General features: G+C 41.1%; 2 protein-coding genes across 4 annotated transcripts; one reads left to right on the forward strand and one right to left on the reverse strand.

The window, feature by feature from the left end:
* Window positions 1–14,877, forward strand: LOC117857476 (uncharacterized). Of its 2 annotated transcripts, XM_034740144.2 has the most exons (16): window positions 3–480; window positions 584–3,181; window positions 4,359–4,809; window positions 4,944–5,172; window positions 5,836–6,000; window positions 7,379–7,651; window positions 7,746–7,991; window positions 8,109–8,480; window positions 8,572–9,897; window positions 9,995–10,051; window positions 10,334–10,762; window positions 11,052–11,275; window positions 11,361–11,494; window positions 13,555–13,806; window positions 13,883–14,061; window positions 14,176–14,877. In XM_034740144.2, exons 1-16 carry the CDS (start codon window positions 120–122, stop codon window positions 14,287–14,289), a joined length of 7,410 nt encoding a protein of 2,469 aa, XP_034596035.1. In that variant the 5' UTR covers window positions 3–119; the 3' UTR covers window positions 14,290–14,877. The 2 variants fall into 2 exon arrangements, with proteins under 2 accessions (XP_034596036.1, XP_034596035.1); XM_034740145.2 differs by lacking the exons at window positions 13,555–13,806; window positions 13,883–14,061; window positions 14,176–14,877 and adding an exon at window positions 11,961–13,478 and having other exon boundaries at window positions 1–480.
* A 1,280-nt stretch (window positions 14,878–16,157) lies between these two features.
* LOC117857477 (putative protein ABIL2) lies at window positions 16,158–18,803 on the reverse strand. Of its 2 annotated transcripts, none has more exons than XM_034740148.2 (9): window positions 18,153–18,803; window positions 17,951–18,033; window positions 17,645–17,795; window positions 17,464–17,563; window positions 17,269–17,361; window positions 17,123–17,159; window positions 16,902–17,011; window positions 16,651–16,754; window positions 16,158–16,562 (listed from the first exon to the last, which is right to left on the reverse strand). In XM_034740148.2, the coding sequence occupies exons 1-9, from the start codon at window positions 18,264–18,266 to the stop codon at window positions 16,389–16,391; spliced, it is 966 nt and encodes a 321-aa protein (XP_034596039.1). In that variant the 5' UTR covers window positions 18,267–18,803; the 3' UTR covers window positions 16,158–16,388. The 2 variants fall into 2 exon arrangements, with proteins under 2 accessions (XP_034596039.1, XP_034596038.1); XM_034740147.2 differs by having other exon boundaries at window positions 17,123–17,162; window positions 18,153–18,802.
* Window positions 18,804–19,418: the final 615 nt, after the last annotated feature.

Raw genomic sequence — 19,418 nt, forward strand, 5'->3', positions numbered from 1 at the left:
CACGGTGGTCGGTCGCCGGTTGGCTGAGAGATCGGCCGCGGCAACTGGTGAGGGATCCGCAGCTCCAAGCTACCACCACCACCGCCGCCGCAGCGGCGCATGCAGCAGCCGGTGCGACGATGGGTGAGCGAGACGCGCTTCCGCCGCTGCCCCTTGCCCTCGGCCCGCCGCATCTGATTCCGCCGGCGCCCACCCGCGACCCCCGCGCCATCGCCTTCCTCCCCGACCTCGGTGGCCTCTCTTGGGTCGCCTACGCCGCCGGATCCTTCCTCGTAGTATCCCACATCCCTTCCCCTTATCGGGATGACACCAGCGACGGCGCTGGGGACGACGGCTGCTCCCCGTTCTTCCGCCAGGTCATAGACCTCCGCGCCCCAGTGTCCGCCGTTGCCTGGTGCGGCAGCGGGAGCGGAGAGGTCGCCGCCGCCGCAGACAACTCCGTCTCCATCTTCCAGCCGGCGCCCGCTGCCTCTTCCCCAGGTTTGCTCTCGCGAGCCAGCTCCTCCAATTTTCATCTCATCGTTAGCTGGCTTACGCGGTTGTTGTGTGGCACGGCTCAGTGTTTGGAGATTGGAACCTGCAGGTTCTTTTGGTTGGCTCCTGAGATGGTCTATCACCGAGACATTTGCCATTACTGCTGTGGCATGGACGAGTGCGGGCGATGGCATTGTGGCAGTTGGCGCAGGTGTTTCCATGTGGACCAGAGCGCAGTCCTCCTGGCAGCTCGCCTGGAGGTCTATTCCGAAGGTGCCACAATCCCTTGTCTCCACCACCCGGTTTGTGCAGGGCCCTGTCGCGACAGTCGAAACTGTTGCTCCGGCTCAGTGCAGTGTGCCTGTTCTTGTGTTTCTGAGTGATGCCAAAAGGGGCCTGGAGCAAGCCGAGCTTGTGCACCTGCAGCCTGTTTGCATGATCCAGTGGCGACCCTGTTCGTTGTGTTTCAGTGATCGGTCTGAGGTCAGGAGAGAGATTCTCATGACTTGCTGCTTAGACGGGACTGTCCGGCTTTGGAGTGAAGATGAGTTGGTCAAGTCAAAGAAGCAGCGTGGTTTGCAAATCTCATTCAGCGTCATTGCAGTAATTGAGGTGAACAACACTCTGAATGGAGTCCTTGGAGTTGATATTACTGTCAGATGGTCTATGGAATCTGGTAGTGTTGTTTCGAGAGATGAAGAAGGTAAATTCGAGTTGTTTTCAGGTGATTCGAGGGAGAGCCAAGTTGGCAAATGTGAGTGGCTTGTGAGTGTTGGACCAGGGCCTTGTGTTAACTTTTGGGCTATTCATTGTCTGGATGATGTATTTCCACCGAGGTACCCACGGATTACTTCATGGAAACAGAGCAAACTGCTGGGTAGCTGGGGGGAGTCTTATGTTAAATCAGATCCTCAAAAATATTTAGAGCAGTCAATTTTTGTTGAGGCTGTCATGTCAAGAAGGCTATGTTCTGGCCCACCTACAACATGCTCTTTGCTTCATTTGCTGCCTGATGATTCGTTCGTTTGGTCAGCCTTATCCAACAGCCTGGTACCTGATTCTGGGACCCATGTTTCAAATGGGTCTGCTAATAGTTTCTCATGTTGTTTGAACAAACCTGTCAAACAAGATGGGCATAAGGGTAGCATCAGACAGGTGTCTGTCCATCCGTATTGCTGTGAAATAGAGCTAGCCGTTTCAATGGATTCAAACAGAATGTTATTTTTCTGGTCTCTGTCAACCTTTTCAACTCTCATACCGACGTTGAATGCACCTACATATCCTTTATGGAATCTTTTGTGCAAATTTGATTTGCGTAACATTTCTGAAGATGTGCAATACTCATGCTTGTGTTGGGCGCCTTCTGTTAGTCATGATAATAGATTTCTTGTCCTTGGAGGTGAAAGTGGAGCTGATTGTTTCATAGTTGGAATTAAGAAAGAGGTTCTTTCATGCCAGAGGATTTTCACAATCCCCTTCCTTGGAGAGAGAAATGTAGAAGTTCCACCTGACAGCATTCATACCATACCATTGGCTTCTAAATGTAGTGGGTGTTTTGCAAACAACAGCTTTCTAGTAGTATGCATATGGAGGAAGAGCTTCCAAGCTTTCTCATGGAAAGTAGTCTTGCATTCGGAAAATCAATTTGACAGTGGAAGATGTTCGTGTGGTTTTGATGAGAGCTCTCTTTCTATCACAAGCCAAGGGAGGCATGTAACTTGCTTTAACAACGAAACTTTTTCAGCAGTTGTTTATGAAGCTTCTTCAGTTTTTCCTTCTAGCCTGGAGGGAGAATATCCCACATGCATTTCTGTAGTGCCGCTGAACAATACTGTCTTGCCTATACAACATGAACCTTACAGAGCTGTTCCAGGTTATCATATTGCTACTGGGTGCTCTGATGGCACTGTGAAACTTTGGAAGATGTCTTGTGCAGATAACCCTTTGCAGACTGAGAAAGAGAGTCACATCTGGGAACTAGTAGGCATGTATGGTGCTCACCGAGGACCAGTTAGTATGGTTGTACTGTCAAGTTGTGGTAGAATTGTTACTGTTTGCAGAAATTTGAAGAAGAATAGCACCTCTATTCATATCTGGGAAGCAGTTAAACTCATCGGGGATGGCAGTTTTCTGCTAGAAGATGCACTAATATTGCAAGACTATATTGTTGGTATAGAGGGGCTATCCTTAGGTGATGGACGATTTCTACTGGCAGTTTGTCTACCTAATGAGCTGTGTATATATTCTCATAAGCATGCTTCTGTCCAGAATGTGCTGCACAATGACAATTCAAAAGAAGAGCATCTTTGGAGCTGTATTGCATTATCACACTCTCATCATGACATTGCTGGCTTTCTTTGGGGGCCAAAGGGAACTATCACGCTTGTTCATGAGAACCATCTTTCACTCTTCAGTTCATGGTTAGTAACAGGAGCTGATGAGTACACTACCCAGATACGTGCTTGCCCAATATATGTGCATGATATGTTACCATGTGCTAACAATTTCAATGAAACTGCTTTTGGTAAATTCAAGTTACCAGAAAATTACAACAGCGGGACTATTGGTAGCAACAGTGTCTTGCGAACAGACCAAGATGATAGTCACTGTTCTCATAGTTTATGGAACTTGTTGGATATAGCTGATAAACTGAGTGGACCTGTGGCATCGTATCACCCAAGAGCACTTGTACAGTATCTTTATTCAGGTGTGGGTTTTCTGTATTTACCTTAAATATTTTCTCTCTCAATCTACATTGATCGCAAGCTTTGTTAATATCATAGGAGATGGACTCCTGTTTTTTAAGACTCCATCCAATAAAAAATTAGTGACATTTGGGGTGCGTGCACAAAACTTCCTTTTTTAAGATTTAGTCATAGATGTGTCTCTGAATACTTAGATTGGACATATGCAGATGGTAATATAGATTTACATGGGAAAGTACTATCGTACTATTATAATTTTACTAGGTTGTCTAAATATGACAAATTAGAAACTAGTAGCCATAGTTGTGGTTTTGAGACTGTTATATTGCCCAATAGAGTATCAGGCAAAATGGTAAATGTCTTTAGTGCTACTTTAATGAGTTCCAAAATGTCAGCATTAACCGCTGTTGAATTTTGAGATTTAGGCCAAGTTTGAGTGTGCTATGCTGTGATGCCATGTGGAGTCTGGAAAATTTTCTTAACACTGTGGCTCTTAAAAATAGTATCATTTAGTAGTACCCAAAAAGAGTATGATGAAATAAAACTGCAGATCGAAAAATCATTGCAGCGTGAAACTAAGCCTGATTGTGTTAGCTTGAAAAGCTGGCCCCTGCCTGTTCGTCAGACACTGACCTCAATGGAACTGCTGTGTCCTGGAATGTCCCAGTAAGTAAGCTTGATCAATCATAAATCGGAATAACCAGGTTTGAGGTCATGTGATCTTTTGAACCCTCCGATCTACAAATGTTGTTCGTGTGGTCTTTTGAACCCTCTGATCTACAATTATGCTAAAATAGCTTTTATGGTACCATGGTAAAATGGCGCCATTAAACAACTCTATTATGGTTTCTTATAACAAGTCGTCCACTGTCGATAAGATATACACTATGATAAAGGCCTGAAGATTCTCTGGTCTTTCCTTGGATTACATTGCTTTGAGCTAAGTTGTTTGGTTGTGATTGAGTTGCCAATGTTGTAGTTACAGGCGGTTCAGCTGACAGCTAACGGCTCATTCAGGAATGTCTTTTCTTATGATATACCCTAGTCTTTGATTATTTCATTCCACAAGGTTTCCAGTACCCTTGCACAATTTATTTAAATATCCCATTTGCATCCTGTGTGATTGTGGAAATTATGTAGCATAGCTGAGTCATTGATTCTTTTGTTGCTTTTGTCTAGGTGAATGGAAACGTGTGAATGCTGCTCTGCAGCATCTTATCCAATCCATGAAAGCGAGTGAAGCATCAAAGGTCGTGCCAAAGTGCAGTTCATGCCGTAAATCATGCCACAGTATTCCAGAACTTCCTTTGTCTGAATACTTTGTAGCGACAACATCCAACAACATTTCTAACAAAGATTTTCTGTGGGGTGATGATAGAAGTAACACAACCTTTAATTTGCTGTCACCTTCAAATTCATTTCTTTATGTGGATGGTAATTTAGGTACGAACACTACCACTAGTGTGTCTCAAAACTCAGAGATAGTTGAGCTCCTTGATAAGAACTTCAGCATATATGGCATAAGTGACACTGAGAGAACTCAGATACTTGCAATTTCTGATCTTATGGTTGAAATCACTGATCAGAGCCGTTCCTCTCCCTACAAAAGCCTTGATGAAGCAGGAAGAAGGTAAGACAACTCTAAAATAATAACTTGTGCAAATTCATTGGTATTGTGTTACTAGAATCTAGAGGAGTAAGTGTTGGAAAGGGCTCATGCTACCTTATTTGGTTAAAGTAATTGATAATTTTGTTTCTCTCAAGGTTCTGGGTTGCTGTGCAGTTCCGACAGCTTCATGCTCTTAGGAGATCTGGATATTCATCTAGTAGTGAACGGCTCCATGTGGATTCTGCTTCGATAGCGTGGGCCTTCCAATCTGATTGTCAGGATGATCTACTTAATTCTGTGCTTCCTTTAGAGCCAACCTGGCCAGAGATGCAAAAGCTTGGTATAGGATTATGGCATACCAATGTGTCCCAGCTAAGAACAAGGGTACGTGGTTGCCAACAATCAGATGCTTCAGAACTATGCATTGTTTATATGCTTTTACAGGTGCTAATAAGAGAATGGATACAAAAGGAGTGCTAAACTAGAGCATTGTCTTAGTGTACTAACAAAGCCCTTAGCCCCTTACTATGCACATCAAATGCGCCATGTTCTCAACCCGTGAAAGGGATCCTATTTTTTTCTTTAATGCAGAATCATGGATCCTTCTTTGACTGCTGGTGTCATACACCAAGTTTTTGTTTGGATGAGGGGAATTTCCTTGCCTCTCGAGAAAAAACTGAATCCTAAGGATTCATATTGAATTCCCATTCCCCATATCCTAACAGGCACTATGGGTTTTCCTGCTTGCCTTGGTTGTAGTTAAATGTTATGTCCCAGTTGTTCTTTTACATTTGAACCCCCATGCTTTTTCTCCTCCAACAAAGCCATTAAATTTGACTTGTCTATGATGTGGTACCTGACCTTCTCAAGTGATGGGCCACTGTTTTGTCATTTTTGTAATGTTTCTAGATTTTAGGAATTAAGTATTGAGGACTGCGGTGATCCTTTTTTTTTTCCGCCCTATCTTTGAACACCATAATGAATGATTTTTACACTTGCAGTTGTCTGGATAATCACATGTGCTGATTGGTATGTCTGAAATTGTAGATGGAAAAGTTAGCAAGGTTGCAATATCTTAAAAGCAAGGACCCCAAGGATTGTGCTCTGCTCTACATAGCATTGAACAGAATAAAAGTGTTGGTTGGTCTCTTCAAGATTAGCAGAGATGAAAAAGATAAACGTCTATATGAGTTTCTCTCCAGAAACTTCCAGGTACCTCATTTGTGACTTTGTAATTTATTCTCGTTCATTTTCAGTTATTTGGTTGTGCCTAACTATTTCACATACTTGATCCTATTATTATCGTGCAATGTTCATGCTTTATATCTTTCAGGAAATAACTGATGCTAGTTATGGGTACCTGCTACTCTCTCTGTCCCAGAATATAGCTACGTTTAGACTTTTTCAAAGTCAAACCTTCTCAATGTTGACTACAAATAGTGAAATAATGATGGAGACTAATAACATAAAAATGATGTTACTAGATTTATCGTGAAACAAACTATCATAATATGTAATCTTTTCTATTTGAAACAATTTATTTGTAAAGATATTGTTGGTCAAACTTAAAAAAGTTTGACTTTGGAAAAACCTAAACGTAGCTATATTCTGAGACAGAGGGAGTATCTCTAGGAGACAGTTCATAAATATATATCATACTGATCCCAAAAAGAATATCATTATGTTGGGAATGCACTCTTTCTTGAAAAGTGATAGAAAGCAATTTATGTTCTTTTTACAAATAACACGTTTTAAATATTTGTTTTTAAAAAGTATATACTCTAATCTTCATTTTTGTTGAACAATAGCATCATATAGACAATTTGTTATGTGACAGGAAAGCTGTACACCTTGTTGCTGTTTAGCGACAGGAGTCTGTCACCGAATTGTAGGGGAACAAGGTCCAATCACTAAGCCATTTGGCCAAACGAGAACACTGCAAGAACACCTCTTTGAAAACTGAGTGTACTAATCTGCTTCTGCTCTAATCTTTTGATAATCATTTAAACCATAGCTTCAACTGATAATCTTGTTTAGCTAGTGGATTTAGGATGTCTATGTGAGTAGATTGGTACCTTTAAATTTACATAGTTTCTCCTGGTGCACTGTGCACCATATTTGACCTGCTACAAGATATGATTGTAGCAAATGGCTTTTGTATCTACTTGAACCCACATGTCCTCAAATATTTGAGCTATGGATGGATAATACTAATTTGCATTGGATTAGAAGAAGTAGCACAGTTAACTTCACTTGTGTACATCTATAGCCTTCTAGCTAAATGATTTGGTGATTGGGCATTTTACCCTCCATTCGGCAACAGGCTCTTGCGGCGTAGGTGGCGATAAGGTTGCTCTTTTGCCAACACAGATTGATGAGAGGGTACATTTTTTAAATAAACGGCTATATTATATTTTTTTGAATGAATATCTTAATGTATTATTGATTAAAAACATACGAACCTTCTTTCTCAAAAAAGGAACTTCATATATGTTTCTTTCGTGAAAAAGGAACTTCATATATATTGAAACAATGTTCTGTATTGTAAGATATTTAATTACTTCACACTTACTGGGGTGAATCTATTCAGGAAGAAAGACACAAAGCTGCTGCTCTAAAAAATGCATATGTACTAATGGGAAGGCATCAATGGGAGCTTGCTATAGCATTTTTCCTGCTTGGTGATGATTTTTCATCAGCAGTCAATGTTTGTGCAAAGAACCTTCAGGATGAACAGCTTGCTATTGTAATTTGTCGGCTTGTTGAAGGATCCGGAGGGCCCCTGGAGCGTAATCTCATTTCTAATATCCTTCTTCCTCATGCAGTTGAGAAAGGAGACAACTGGCTTTCAAGTCTGCTTGAGGTGTGTCATATACATGTGGTCCTTTTCTTTAGATTTTACTATGTCGAGAATCAAAGTAAAAAATAGCTTAACTACATTTCATCTGAATTTCCAGTGGATTTTAGGGAACTATTGTCAGTCTGTCAATAGATTATTTGGTTGCCATCCCGAGTTGGGGATTGATGAGTCCAAAATCCTTGGTGGTTCAAATGTGTTTTCAGACCCAGAAGTGGGTCAGTACTGTGCAATTCTCTCAACAAAAAATGTTTTCAGAAACTGTGTTGGTGAAGCTGTATCTGCAAAGTTATCTAAGTTTTCATTTGCAATGGCTTCATGTGCCATGAACAAGTGTGGACTACCTGTAAGTTTACCTCATGCAAGCCGGCCACTTTTTGCTTTTGGACCCTGTGGGTCTCTGCATATCTATTTTAGTTTTTTTACAATTATTCTAAATGTTCAATGTTTTCCCACTCATTAGCTTGAAGCACTTGAATGCCTATGTACTAACTCGGGCATAGATGACAAGGAGAGCATAAACATACCTGCTGGTGGAGATCACAAGATTTTTGATGGAATGCTGAACCCTTTCTCTGTTTCTAAAAATTGGCTATCTTCATCTGTCATTAGTGACATCGTGTCCAACCTTAAAGTAACTATGGCTTCAAAATATCTATCTCGCCTTCTGAGAAATCACTTGTTCTGTTCACAATGCAATGCATCATTATCTAAAGACAAGGTCCTTAATGACTACACCAGTCGTCAAATTGAAGAACTTACCCAGGATGTCACAGCAGTAATATCGATATTCGATAGAAGGTTCTCTTTAAAATTTGCTGATATAGCTGAGAAGGTAATGCTAGGAGATAGTTTCTTTTATTTTGTTCATTTTTTGTGAACTTTGCACAATCATTAAGCTAAATTTTGCTGTATTGTGTTTGCAGATTCTAATCTTTTGTTGCCATGATAGTTTATTGTTTATTGCGTATGTTTTGTTATGGGGGTGTAAATCACCAGATGTCTCGATTGATCGTCACGGTCTTGAATGCTGCTCTCTCCGTCCGATTAATTATCTGTTATTGGTTTCATTCAAGGAGAGCTGCAAGTTTCTTAGTCGTCATGTTGTCTACTCCTCCTTCATGTGTTTCGTTCTGAATATGGAACTCACAAATATTACTGCATGCGCATCTAAAGAGAATCGTAAGTACATTATGTCAGGGTTGTCAAACTACCTGAATGCCAGCAGGTTGCTTCTAAGATTTGACAATGGTGGAAAAAATATTCTAGATAACAGGTCAGCTATGCTTACGGTTATGGACCTGCTTGAGTACATTATAGAGTTTTCCTTTTCTTGGCTGTATTGTGACATAAAGGCATTGCTTATCATGATCAATCCAATCCTAGCTGCTTCTGTTAAAGGGGAGTCCTTTCAAGTACTATTAGATGGGTTGGTGCATTCTATGCGCCACAGAAGTCACGATGTGCCATTGAATACAGAAGGGGGAATGTCCAGTGCTTCAGTGCATAAGATACAGCTAGAGAAGAGTGAAAATTCGAATCTTTCAATTGATGAGAAATGGAATTTGATAGGTGCTTCTTTATGGATTCGGTTGACATCCGTAATGCAACTTTATTTAAGGGAGTTTGTTGAAAAAGAGAGACTTGAACATGAAACTGGTGGTAGTGATTCAGAGTTTAAGGGTCATTTCTCTTCAGTTGCTGCAAAGTTTGCTATGGATTCCATACATTTTGTGTCATCTTCGTTAGTAAAAGTGCACGCGTCATTCTTGAGGAAGAATTTACCAACACATTCACATTCTAGTGTGCTCTTCTGGTTAGAGTCATCTCAGCAATGGTCAGACAGCAATGGTTATGATCAGCTTTCAAGAATTTTTCAGCTTGCAAACAATGAGAATATGGAGGCGTTGTTTTCTAATTTGTGGGAAATTTCTGTTAATTCTGTGGATATTTGTAATGCTTTTGTGAATGAAGGAGTTAAGTGCTTTTCCTTAAGCAGCATAAATGTTACTAGATCTTGGAAGGATATAAGAGGTACTGGGGTTGAGTGCAAAGTTAGTAGTACCCAAAGAAGTGGAGAAGAACATAAGCATGGACTTAGCTCGAATAACAATGATCAAGGACAAGGATTTACTGACAGGGCCTCTTCTAATGGGGAAGTCTTTCCTGAAACTAAAAGGAAAGAGTCGATAGTACAAAAAGATTTTCAAAGCCCAAGGGAACTTCTAAGGAGAAGTGGGGAACTTCTTGAGGTATTTACTGTCAGCCTATTGGCCCTTTAGAGACTCTTTCTAGGTTACACATTTCTTGCCTTTCTGGTACTTTATTTTAACCTTTTCAGTGCCACAGGCGATATGTCTTAACTCAATCAATGAGAAACAAGCTGCTATTGCTACTAATCGAAAGGTATATATTTAGTCGCTCAGACTTCTGAGTTTTGTATAATCATATCCTTAATGAGAAACTTTATACATGGATTGGATGAAATATATGATTTTCTTTTTTAAAATGTTAAACTTTGTTGTATTCGGTGTTTTGTGTTTTTGCTGTTCAGACCTTATTTTAAAAGCTGTTTTGCTAATGCTAATGCTCTCTCCATAATTTTCCGTAGAGTATGGGCTGTTTGTCTCTTAGGTCATACAATTATGCTGCTACTATCGTATACCAACTAAGTCAGCCACTTTTCAGGGCCTTGTTTTCTTCAACTGGAGTGAAAAGAAACATTGCAAGAATTTTGCAGAATATGTCTGGTCTGGATCTGATTGGCCTTTAGATAGTTGGGCTGGTTGTGAATCTACACCAACTCCAACTTTTATTTCATCTGGTGCTGGCCTTGGCAGAAAAAAAGGATCACAACCTGGTTCAGGTGGAGCAACTATTGGTTTGGGTTCATTGGCAAAACCTGGAAGAGACCTAACTGGCGGTGGAGCATTTGGAATTCCAGGTTATGCTGGTATTGGGGCCTCTGGGTTTGGCTGGGGTGAACCTGAAGAATTTGAGGATTTTGTCGATCCTCCAGCAACACTTGGGAACATCCATTCAAGAGCATTGTCCCGACATCCTTCGTTACCATTATTTCTTGTTGGTTCGAGCAATACACATGTGTATCTATGGGAGGTAAACATTTTCTTCCTAGAGCTCTGTTTGGCATTGCAGTGGCGTTTCTAAAGCGCTTATTTGTCCCCTAGATTTGGAAGCAGGTTTTAAGCATCTTTTTAGGATCTTTATCAAAATTTTACTGGAATTAGTAAGATTCCCGTAACATGTTATGTTTCGTGAATGATTTCTACTTTGGGACTGTAACAAACTTGGGGACCAAGTTCATTTAGCGTTGAACTATTTAGGAACAATACAATATTTTGTGTTTAAACATCCATTAATACCTTTTATTATTTTAACTTTTCAGTTTGGTAAAGATAGTGCCATGGCTACATATGGTGTTCTGCCTGCTGCTAACATTCCACCGCCTTATGCACTGGCCTCCATATCATCTGTTCAATTTGATTATTATGGACAGCGGTTTGCCACTGCTGCATTAGATGGTACCGTTTGTACATGGCAAGTTGAGGTGGGCGGAAGAAGCAACGTTCATCCTACAGATTCATCCCTATGCTTTGATATCCATGCCTCGTATGTGTACCAAACTCCATCAATGCAATGGTTACTGCTTGGTACATATCTCAATATCTTACAAATGAGTTTTTGTTGAATACAGGGATGTCTCTTATGTGTCTGCAAGTGGATCAGTTATCGCTTCTGCTGGATCTAATTCAAACGGTGCAAATGTTGTTATCTGGGATACACTGTCTCCACCTGGCACGTGTCAAACTTCTATTATGTGTCATGAAGGTATTTCACTTAGTGTGAGCCGTGCTTTATTATTTACTGTTTCACTATTGGGGAATGGTAATAATTATTCTTAAATAACAGTGCAAAGTAATATGATTAGTGTGGGATAAATCATAAATCTGTTAAACTATGTTGACTTGGACTGTATTGACATATATATCCTAGGATCTGGTAGCATATTAGGAAATAGTTGGAAAAGGATCATGGTTGATTGCTTGTTATCTCCAGTTTTGCACTGTATCTTTTATGGATCACAAAAGGGATGTTCACACGGCCAAAAAAAGGTGGCCAATACAGTTCAATAAATTAAAACAAAAAATCATGTATAGTACAAACAAAGTTAAATACCTGCTTAAAAATATTCTCAAATTCATCTTTGCCGTTGAGATTCAGAAACTGCGTATTTTCAGCACCTGATGAACAGTGCCAGATTGACTTCTTGTCTGTTTTGTTTCTTGACACCTAGGACAAATTTGGAACTGAATTGTTGCAGGCGTGCAGCTAAACCAACTTTATGCGCAAGATTTTGATTTACTTTTGAAACATTTCAACATTGTAAATTCGCTACTGGGCATGCCCGCAGTCCTGGAACTCAGATCAGCACTAAATCCAGTTACCAATCACCAGTCTAGAAACACCAGCTTAATGAGGTTGTTAAGTCAAAATCCAGTTGTTTAAAGCAGTTTCCATGGTTCATTGCTACCTGCTAACTAATATGAAACAAGAGAATCAGAGTGCATCTTGATGCATTTTCTAAGGCTGTTGCCTCATGGGGCTATGACATTTGTAATTATGTACAAGTGTAATTGTCAGTGTCATAATTGTGACACTGACAATTTTCTATCCAAGTCAGCAACTTAAAAATTTTAGATTGTCAAGAACTGAACAGTTGTGCATTGCTATTCATGCAAAGTAATTTACATCACATGTTTTTCAAAGAAACGTTATAATCTGGCTTATTTTTGCATACTCTGAGCAAAGTCATTTCTTATTGTTGAATTTTATTTGCATATGCAAGCCAATCTAATGGTACCCAAATACATCTTTTTCTTTCTTCTTTGTCCCCAAGAATACAACGAACGATAAAATGCATCCAAACAAGTTCTGAACATGACCACCCTGAAACATTGGAAAAACTGTCGTCCAGTTAAAAAAGTACATTTTGGGTTGGATGCAGCCATGTTTCAAATTTTCCATTGATATTATTTTTAGTATTGAATTAAACATCTGACTGTACGGAGTAGATTTGTCCTGATTTTTTTTTATATTGCAACTTCTCTATTTATAAATATATTATTTTGGACGTTACTTTTCAAACTTTTTATTTTGAAGAGTGGAGACCATGTCAATATCCAAAACAATACTTTTTTGGTAATCCGGGGGAGTACAACATGAGCTCCTGTATGTACATGATCTCTCGATAGTGGAATAGTACCACAAGGGATCACTTGGCTTGTGTACAGCAGCCTGACTAGGCTTGTGAGTTGTGACCTAAAGGTTTTTGGAAGGTGATTTTGATGACGTGAATCCTACTCAAGGTGATATTTGTCACATTAGCAGCCATATCACCAAGTTGCTTATTGGGCAACTTCAGGATTATTAAATCCATATGCTTGACCTCTTTCTCTCCTGTTTTCTCTCTATTTCTCTCCGCTATCTTTCCTCTTCTCTTCATCCTCCCTCTTGTTGGTATCCCCATCTACTAAAATCAATGACATGGCAAAAACCACCAAGTTGGATCCCTAGCAAAACCTCTTTTGGAAACCACTGCAGTGTGTACGTTGACCCTTTTTTGTAAGTGGGTAAAATGCCTGGTTTTATAGTTTAGGGATTAAGTGGGCTTTTGCACAGTTCAGAATGTAGAATAGAAGTTTCCACAGTTTCTAGAAAGAGAAATATTTTGAGCTCTAAAAGCTGTTCACTTCAATTTGTATAACTTGTAATGGTATGGCTTTATTCATGTCTATACGAAGACTATTTTCTACTTGGATATTGATTATATTGCTGTGGTGCATCTTTGTATAGAATAATATTGGCTCACCATGGACTTCAACTTGCAGGAGGAGCACGGTCTCTTTCAGTTTTTGATAGTGATAGAGGCTGTGGGTCCATCTCACCACTGGTTGTAACTGGTGGGAAAAGTGGAGATGTAGCTTTGCATGATTTCCGCTTCCTTTCTACTGGGAAGTCCCAGCATAATAGAATCTCCATGGAGCATGGTGTCAAGGCACCTTCCACGCACGATACCAAATCTGGTACTTCTGGTGGTACCACTAATGGGATGGTCTGGCATATACCTAAGGCTCATCTAGGTAACTGTGATCCTGCATGGCACTGTTCAGAATTTAAGTTGATTCCTCTGTCTGATATCTTATCATCCATCTGCAGGAAGCGTCACCAAGGTAACAACCATCCCAAATACCAGCTTGTTCTTAACTGGAAGCAAAGATGGAGATGTAAAGCTTTGGGATGCAAAAAATTCCCAGCTGGTCTTTCACTGGCCAAAGTTGCATGAACGGCACACCTTTTTTCAACCAACTTCCAGGGGCTTCGGTGGTGTTGTTAGGGTATGTAATATTATGGACAGAATATACTATCTGTCATCCCATTGATACATTTCGGTTATATTATGATGAGAAGAAAGTTATATCACACAGTTCCCTTTATTCATATGTTTTCAGGCTGCGGTAACAGACCTACAGGTTCTGTCTCATGGTTTCATTTCATGTGGAGGTGATGGCTCTGTGAAGCTTGTTCAGCTAAAAGATGATCTCGCTACGGTACATCAACAATAAAGCGGGGCGGGGGGGGGGGGGGGGGGGGGGGGGGGGGTGTTGAGCGGCATGCTAAACAAGGTTTTCTTGTGGTGGATGCTGTTGATCATTTGATATCATTCAATTTGTTTTTGTCCTGGAGATGTTCTGCCTGTGGGATCAAGGATGGCATAGCAAGGATGGACTATGATCTAAGAGAAGGAAAATGTCCAAGCAATTTGATGAAGCCTCTTGTGCATCAAGTTTGTACCTTAGATGTAGGTGTTATTTTCGAGGTAATGGTGGTTAAGCATTGAACTAGTGTGGTCCACAAATCTCTAGAAACATGTACAGTCCGCTATCTTGTTTTGCTGGCGAGAGTGCCAATGATGGAGGATGTAAAGTTGTAAACTAGAAGTAGGGAGATGCCAAAACTACACTTTATGTTTTTGTAGTCTTTTTGTCACTTAATACACAAGTGTTAGGTACTCAAGCTGATTCTTGCTGTACAATTGGGCGCAAGATACATTTAGTACGAGTATCTGTCTTGTGCAGTGGAGCACTGTCAAATATTCACATCAATACTGTACAGTTATGTATCTATCATATTTCAAGAAAGCTTTGGCGCAATGTGTGAGGAGTACCTCCATTACTTCAGTTAATGTTGCGCTTGAGTGTTGTTTCTGTGCTACCTACTAGGCTCTATAACCTTTCTGTAATTTCATGATATACATCCTAGATGTTGCTATTTCCTTCAGCTTCTGATCATTTTCAATTAAGAGTTCCAGAAATAATAGTATGAAAAATGATTATATTATGAGTACATAAACTTGGTGAGTAAGTACATCTCTCAAATTGTTCATTTCGAACAACAACTTGGTAAGTGGGTACGGATGGATCATCAGGATGACATGTAGGAAAAAAAAAGCCACGTAGGCAACTTGAGTGTTATCTAATGTTTTTTTTAAAAAAATAGCAACTTGAGTTGCGTTCCTTTCTAGGTTTTGTTCCCATGATTTCTTTTAACCTTGGAATGTTGTAAAATCTTTAAAAAAATCATATATTTTCTGAAAAATAGCTAATTTTTGTGAGGTAAAATAAAATATTGTAAAGAACAAGGAATGTGTTTCTTGTTGACCACGAGCATTGTATAAACGCAAAATATTAACCTTTTGATTCGTTGCTTAAATAGACGATCAGAAACCGTGCTGCGTATAGCTCCTCAAATTCATTCTGTTTAACTACTCGCTTGTAGTTTTAGACCTCAAATCACGAAGTTACTTATAGATAAATTTTGGTTAGTAAAGATAGTTCAAAACCTTATCTCCTCTCTCTCCTTACGCTTGACACAACTAGAAGCGGAACGATTCCAACCCTCTCAAACTTCCCTTTTTTCCGTTTATCCACAGCACACATCTTTCTTCTCACTCCAGTGCTGCTAATGGTGGCCAACGCCCCTGGTGCTGCTCCAGCCTCTACCCGTTGCTGCTTGCCGCCCCTCATTGCTGGCTACTTGCCACCTATCTTTCCTCGTTTCAGCGGCCAAAAACACTTTTTGTTTCTCCGTCAAAACTTCTTCAGCAATATAAGTAATCGATGTGGGAATATCTACACGCAAGCCCAATTATAAAAGGAGTAAATAAATAAAGGACTAATTTGCAATAGTGTTGCACACGTTTTATTTACATGTAAGCGCCAATTGTATCCATAAGTTGCCTACGTGTCGACCCGGTGACCCATCCGCACCCACCTACCAAATTATTGTTTCCAAATAAACAATTTGAGAGATGATGTACCTAAGGGCACCCACTCACCAAGTTCATGTACTAATTGTGTATTTAACTCTTATGTTATTACAAATTGAACCATTGTTGATCATGAATTCCAGCTGAAGTCTCTGAACGAACATGAGACTTAACAAATGAATACAGAGACTTGCGATCTGATGCAACTCACAAAAACAGGCAAGTAGGTGAGGTATCTTGCTGAAATTTCCCATTTTCACCTTACACTATATACCAACTTTATACTACTGCTTTACAATGACAATATTTATATCGAGGACATATACCACTTTGTCTGAAAATACTGATGCATGAGTATGCAGAGATAGTGGTGCCACCTAATCTGGTAGTAAAGGCTCAGTAGTCATCGAAATAACTCGGCAGCGGCTCATCTTTTCTGGACTTGCGCCTGCTAAGGATTGACTTGAGGAACTTCCTGCTCTTCTTTGGGGTATGCTCGCCATCCTTGCTGTCGTTGCTCCTGTCAGCTTGTGACCTCAGTGGTGCCAATTTCTTGGGCTGTGAGGTGGTCTGCATTTCCAGTAACAATAGATGAAAATGTATCAGTATTATGTACATCATTTCTTGGAAGACTCCATCACAAGCCCGTGTAATTTACCTGAACCCTGACACTTGACGTCTTGAGCAAGGATGCCTTCTTTGAGAGTGATCCGGACCTTGTCAGTGGAGTTGCTGAAGGAATCGGCGAATCTGATCGCCTATCTGCTTTGCAGAAACATATTTGAGTAGCAAGCATGAGTCAATTTCTCAAGATATGCAAAACTGTATGAGCAGACCAGGATCCTTTCTGTAATCATCTCCTAGAACTGGGTTTACTGGAATGAGCTGCTCAAGTGTTGATTGCTGTACCTCTGTTGCTGGGTATAGCAGCCTCAGATGGTGGCACGGAATGTGACCGCTGTGCTGGTGATGCTGAACGTGCCCGCTGTGAAGGTGCACGGGCAATCGATCGCAACTTGCTGCGAACAATAGAAAATTCAGTTTGTCAACCTAGCTGCGAACTGCGAACAGAGAGGCAAGGCGAAAAGAATTCCAAGCTTTTTCTTTTTTTGAGTACATCGAGGACTGACCTGAATGAAGCCTGCTTCTCTTTAGCTTTTGGTTGGGCTGCTGATGCAACACATTTCAGGTTAGTACGAGGTTAACATATATGGTCTTCGTTCAGTGGTTAATTGAAGCGATGAATAATTGCAAGATGTTATGAGTCCATTCTTACCACTGAATACTTGATGCATCTGCGCGGTCCTGTTTGTGACCTTGTTCATCTCCCTGAAGTTGGGCACGGCACTGGGCATCGACTGGTCTCCAGCTGCAATTGCCAAATGGAATTGAAATATCTTACCAAAATCAACTCTAAATAATTTCTTGTTTTCAGAAAATGGTGACAAGTGACTAGGGATACGAAACATACCTGGCAAGATGTATCTCTTGTGATACTTAGGGGCAGTGATCACCAAGGATTGCTGTGAAAGGCCTTCTCTGTCCATGCAGGCTTGGCCAACTTGAGTTCTCTGAAACCAGTCACTCCATTAAATTTAAAGAGAGAGATGATGGGACTAATGCAGATTCCAGGATGAGTAGCTTCTGCAAACCTGCTGGATGCAGGAGACTCGGAGATTGGCATCGGCGACCTCATCGAACCTTTGATCGATGAGGCTGGAGACCTTGAAAGATATGGAGCCCAGGTGGTCAACGGTGTTGACAAGGGCCTTCACGGCATACTCCTTGAGGTTGTTCATCACCCTATGCGTCCAGATTACCAGTACATTCAGAGCAGCATAAGCCTCAATCAATGCGTGAAAAACAAAATCAACTGCAAGTGCATTCTGTATGCAATTTTGCTTGGTGATCTCGTGTAGGAAACTGGAGGAGGGATGGATCATGGGTGTAGCACATACGCCTGCTTTCCCTCTTCCCGCATGTAGGCAAGTTCGAAGTACTCGGCGGCGGAGTAGAGCTGCGACCTCAGCGTCTTGAGATCCTGCAGTCAGAAATCGCAATGAATACGTGATACCAATTATCAGTTTGATCAAGCAATGCAGCCTTGTTTTAAGCAGTCAGAAATGCAGGAAGACGAATCTGGAGGAGACATGAGCTGACCTTGATGGTGTCGGAGAAGATGAGGGTCTCCTGCATCTGCACCTCCTCCAGCGTGCTGCTCATCCCCGCAACGCCGACGCCTCTGTTCCCAAAGGACCCCACTGCCTCCACCATTCTTGCCAACTAAACGAGCTCCTCCGTTTTGCTAATTTTTCTTTGCCTGTATGAATTCCTGGTTCCCTCTTTGATCACAGAGCCACAGGGGGAGGTCGAGGTGCTGACGAAGAAGGGGAGAAGCAATGATGGGGAGGAACTCAACGTCGCGCTGGGAAGAAGACCATGCGGGGTTGGAGGAGAAGAAGGCAAGCATGTCATGAGCACGACGGAGATATTTAACAAGTACTAGGAGTAGTTGTGCTGATGCTCCGGCAGTGGCAGCAACAACCATATATAATAAGGAAATTCAAGGCAAAGCCAATAATATGACAGGCAATGGCTGCTTCTACTACTATTCTCTACTGGATGGTGGCTGGTGAATGTGAATGAACGGCAAGGATGGTAAACAGGATGGTCCTGACTCCTTGAGTACTTAGCTAACCACACTGTTACTCAGCCCCCGCATCATGCTGGCAATCACTTCCAGTGTACTATCATCAAGCTCGTCAGGTCCTGATCAAGGTGACCCCTACATCAATTGCCATCAACAGTCTACAGCATGGTGAAGTGAATTCGGTAGGGACATCGGTGTTCTGTGTTCAGTTGGTTAAGCGGTCAAGATGGACGGGCCTCGCCCACACCGACTGTGGTGCAGGTGATGAAAAGCTCCAAAGGATGGGATTTCGTTGGGATGCTGAACTGAGCACTCTTCTTTCTCACCTTTTCTTCTCTTTCTACCCCTGTGCTGCAGTGCATGGACATCATTTCTGCCCCATGCATCTGGGGCCCCTCATTGTGAGTTTTCTTTCTTTCTTTTTGGGGAAACAAAACCCAACCTCCTTATTAGTCATCAACACCTCGCTTCCATCGTAAGCACGCAATCAATAGTATTTTTTTCCTAAAAGAATTAGTATTTCTTTATTACCAGCTAATGGCAGTGTTATCTTGTTGGAGTACATTCCTTTTTTGTACTTGACTATAATTTTCATATGTTTACTATATATACCAACAAGATCCAATGAAAGTGATCATCCGTACAATCCAGGAAAGAGTTGCAGGAAAACAAACCTTGGGAACAACGCATCATCACGCATGGGATTAACAAATGTCTCTCATGTTTGGGACATGATTAGCTTTAAGCAAAGCGAAAAGCGCTGTGCAGTCCTCTCC

Source organism: Setaria viridis, chromosome 5 (assembly GCF_005286985.2).
Source record: "Setaria viridis chromosome 5, Setaria_viridis_v4.0, whole genome shotgun sequence".
In the NCBI taxonomy this organism is placed as follows: Eukaryota; Viridiplantae; Streptophyta; class Magnoliopsida; order Poales; family Poaceae; genus Setaria; species Setaria viridis.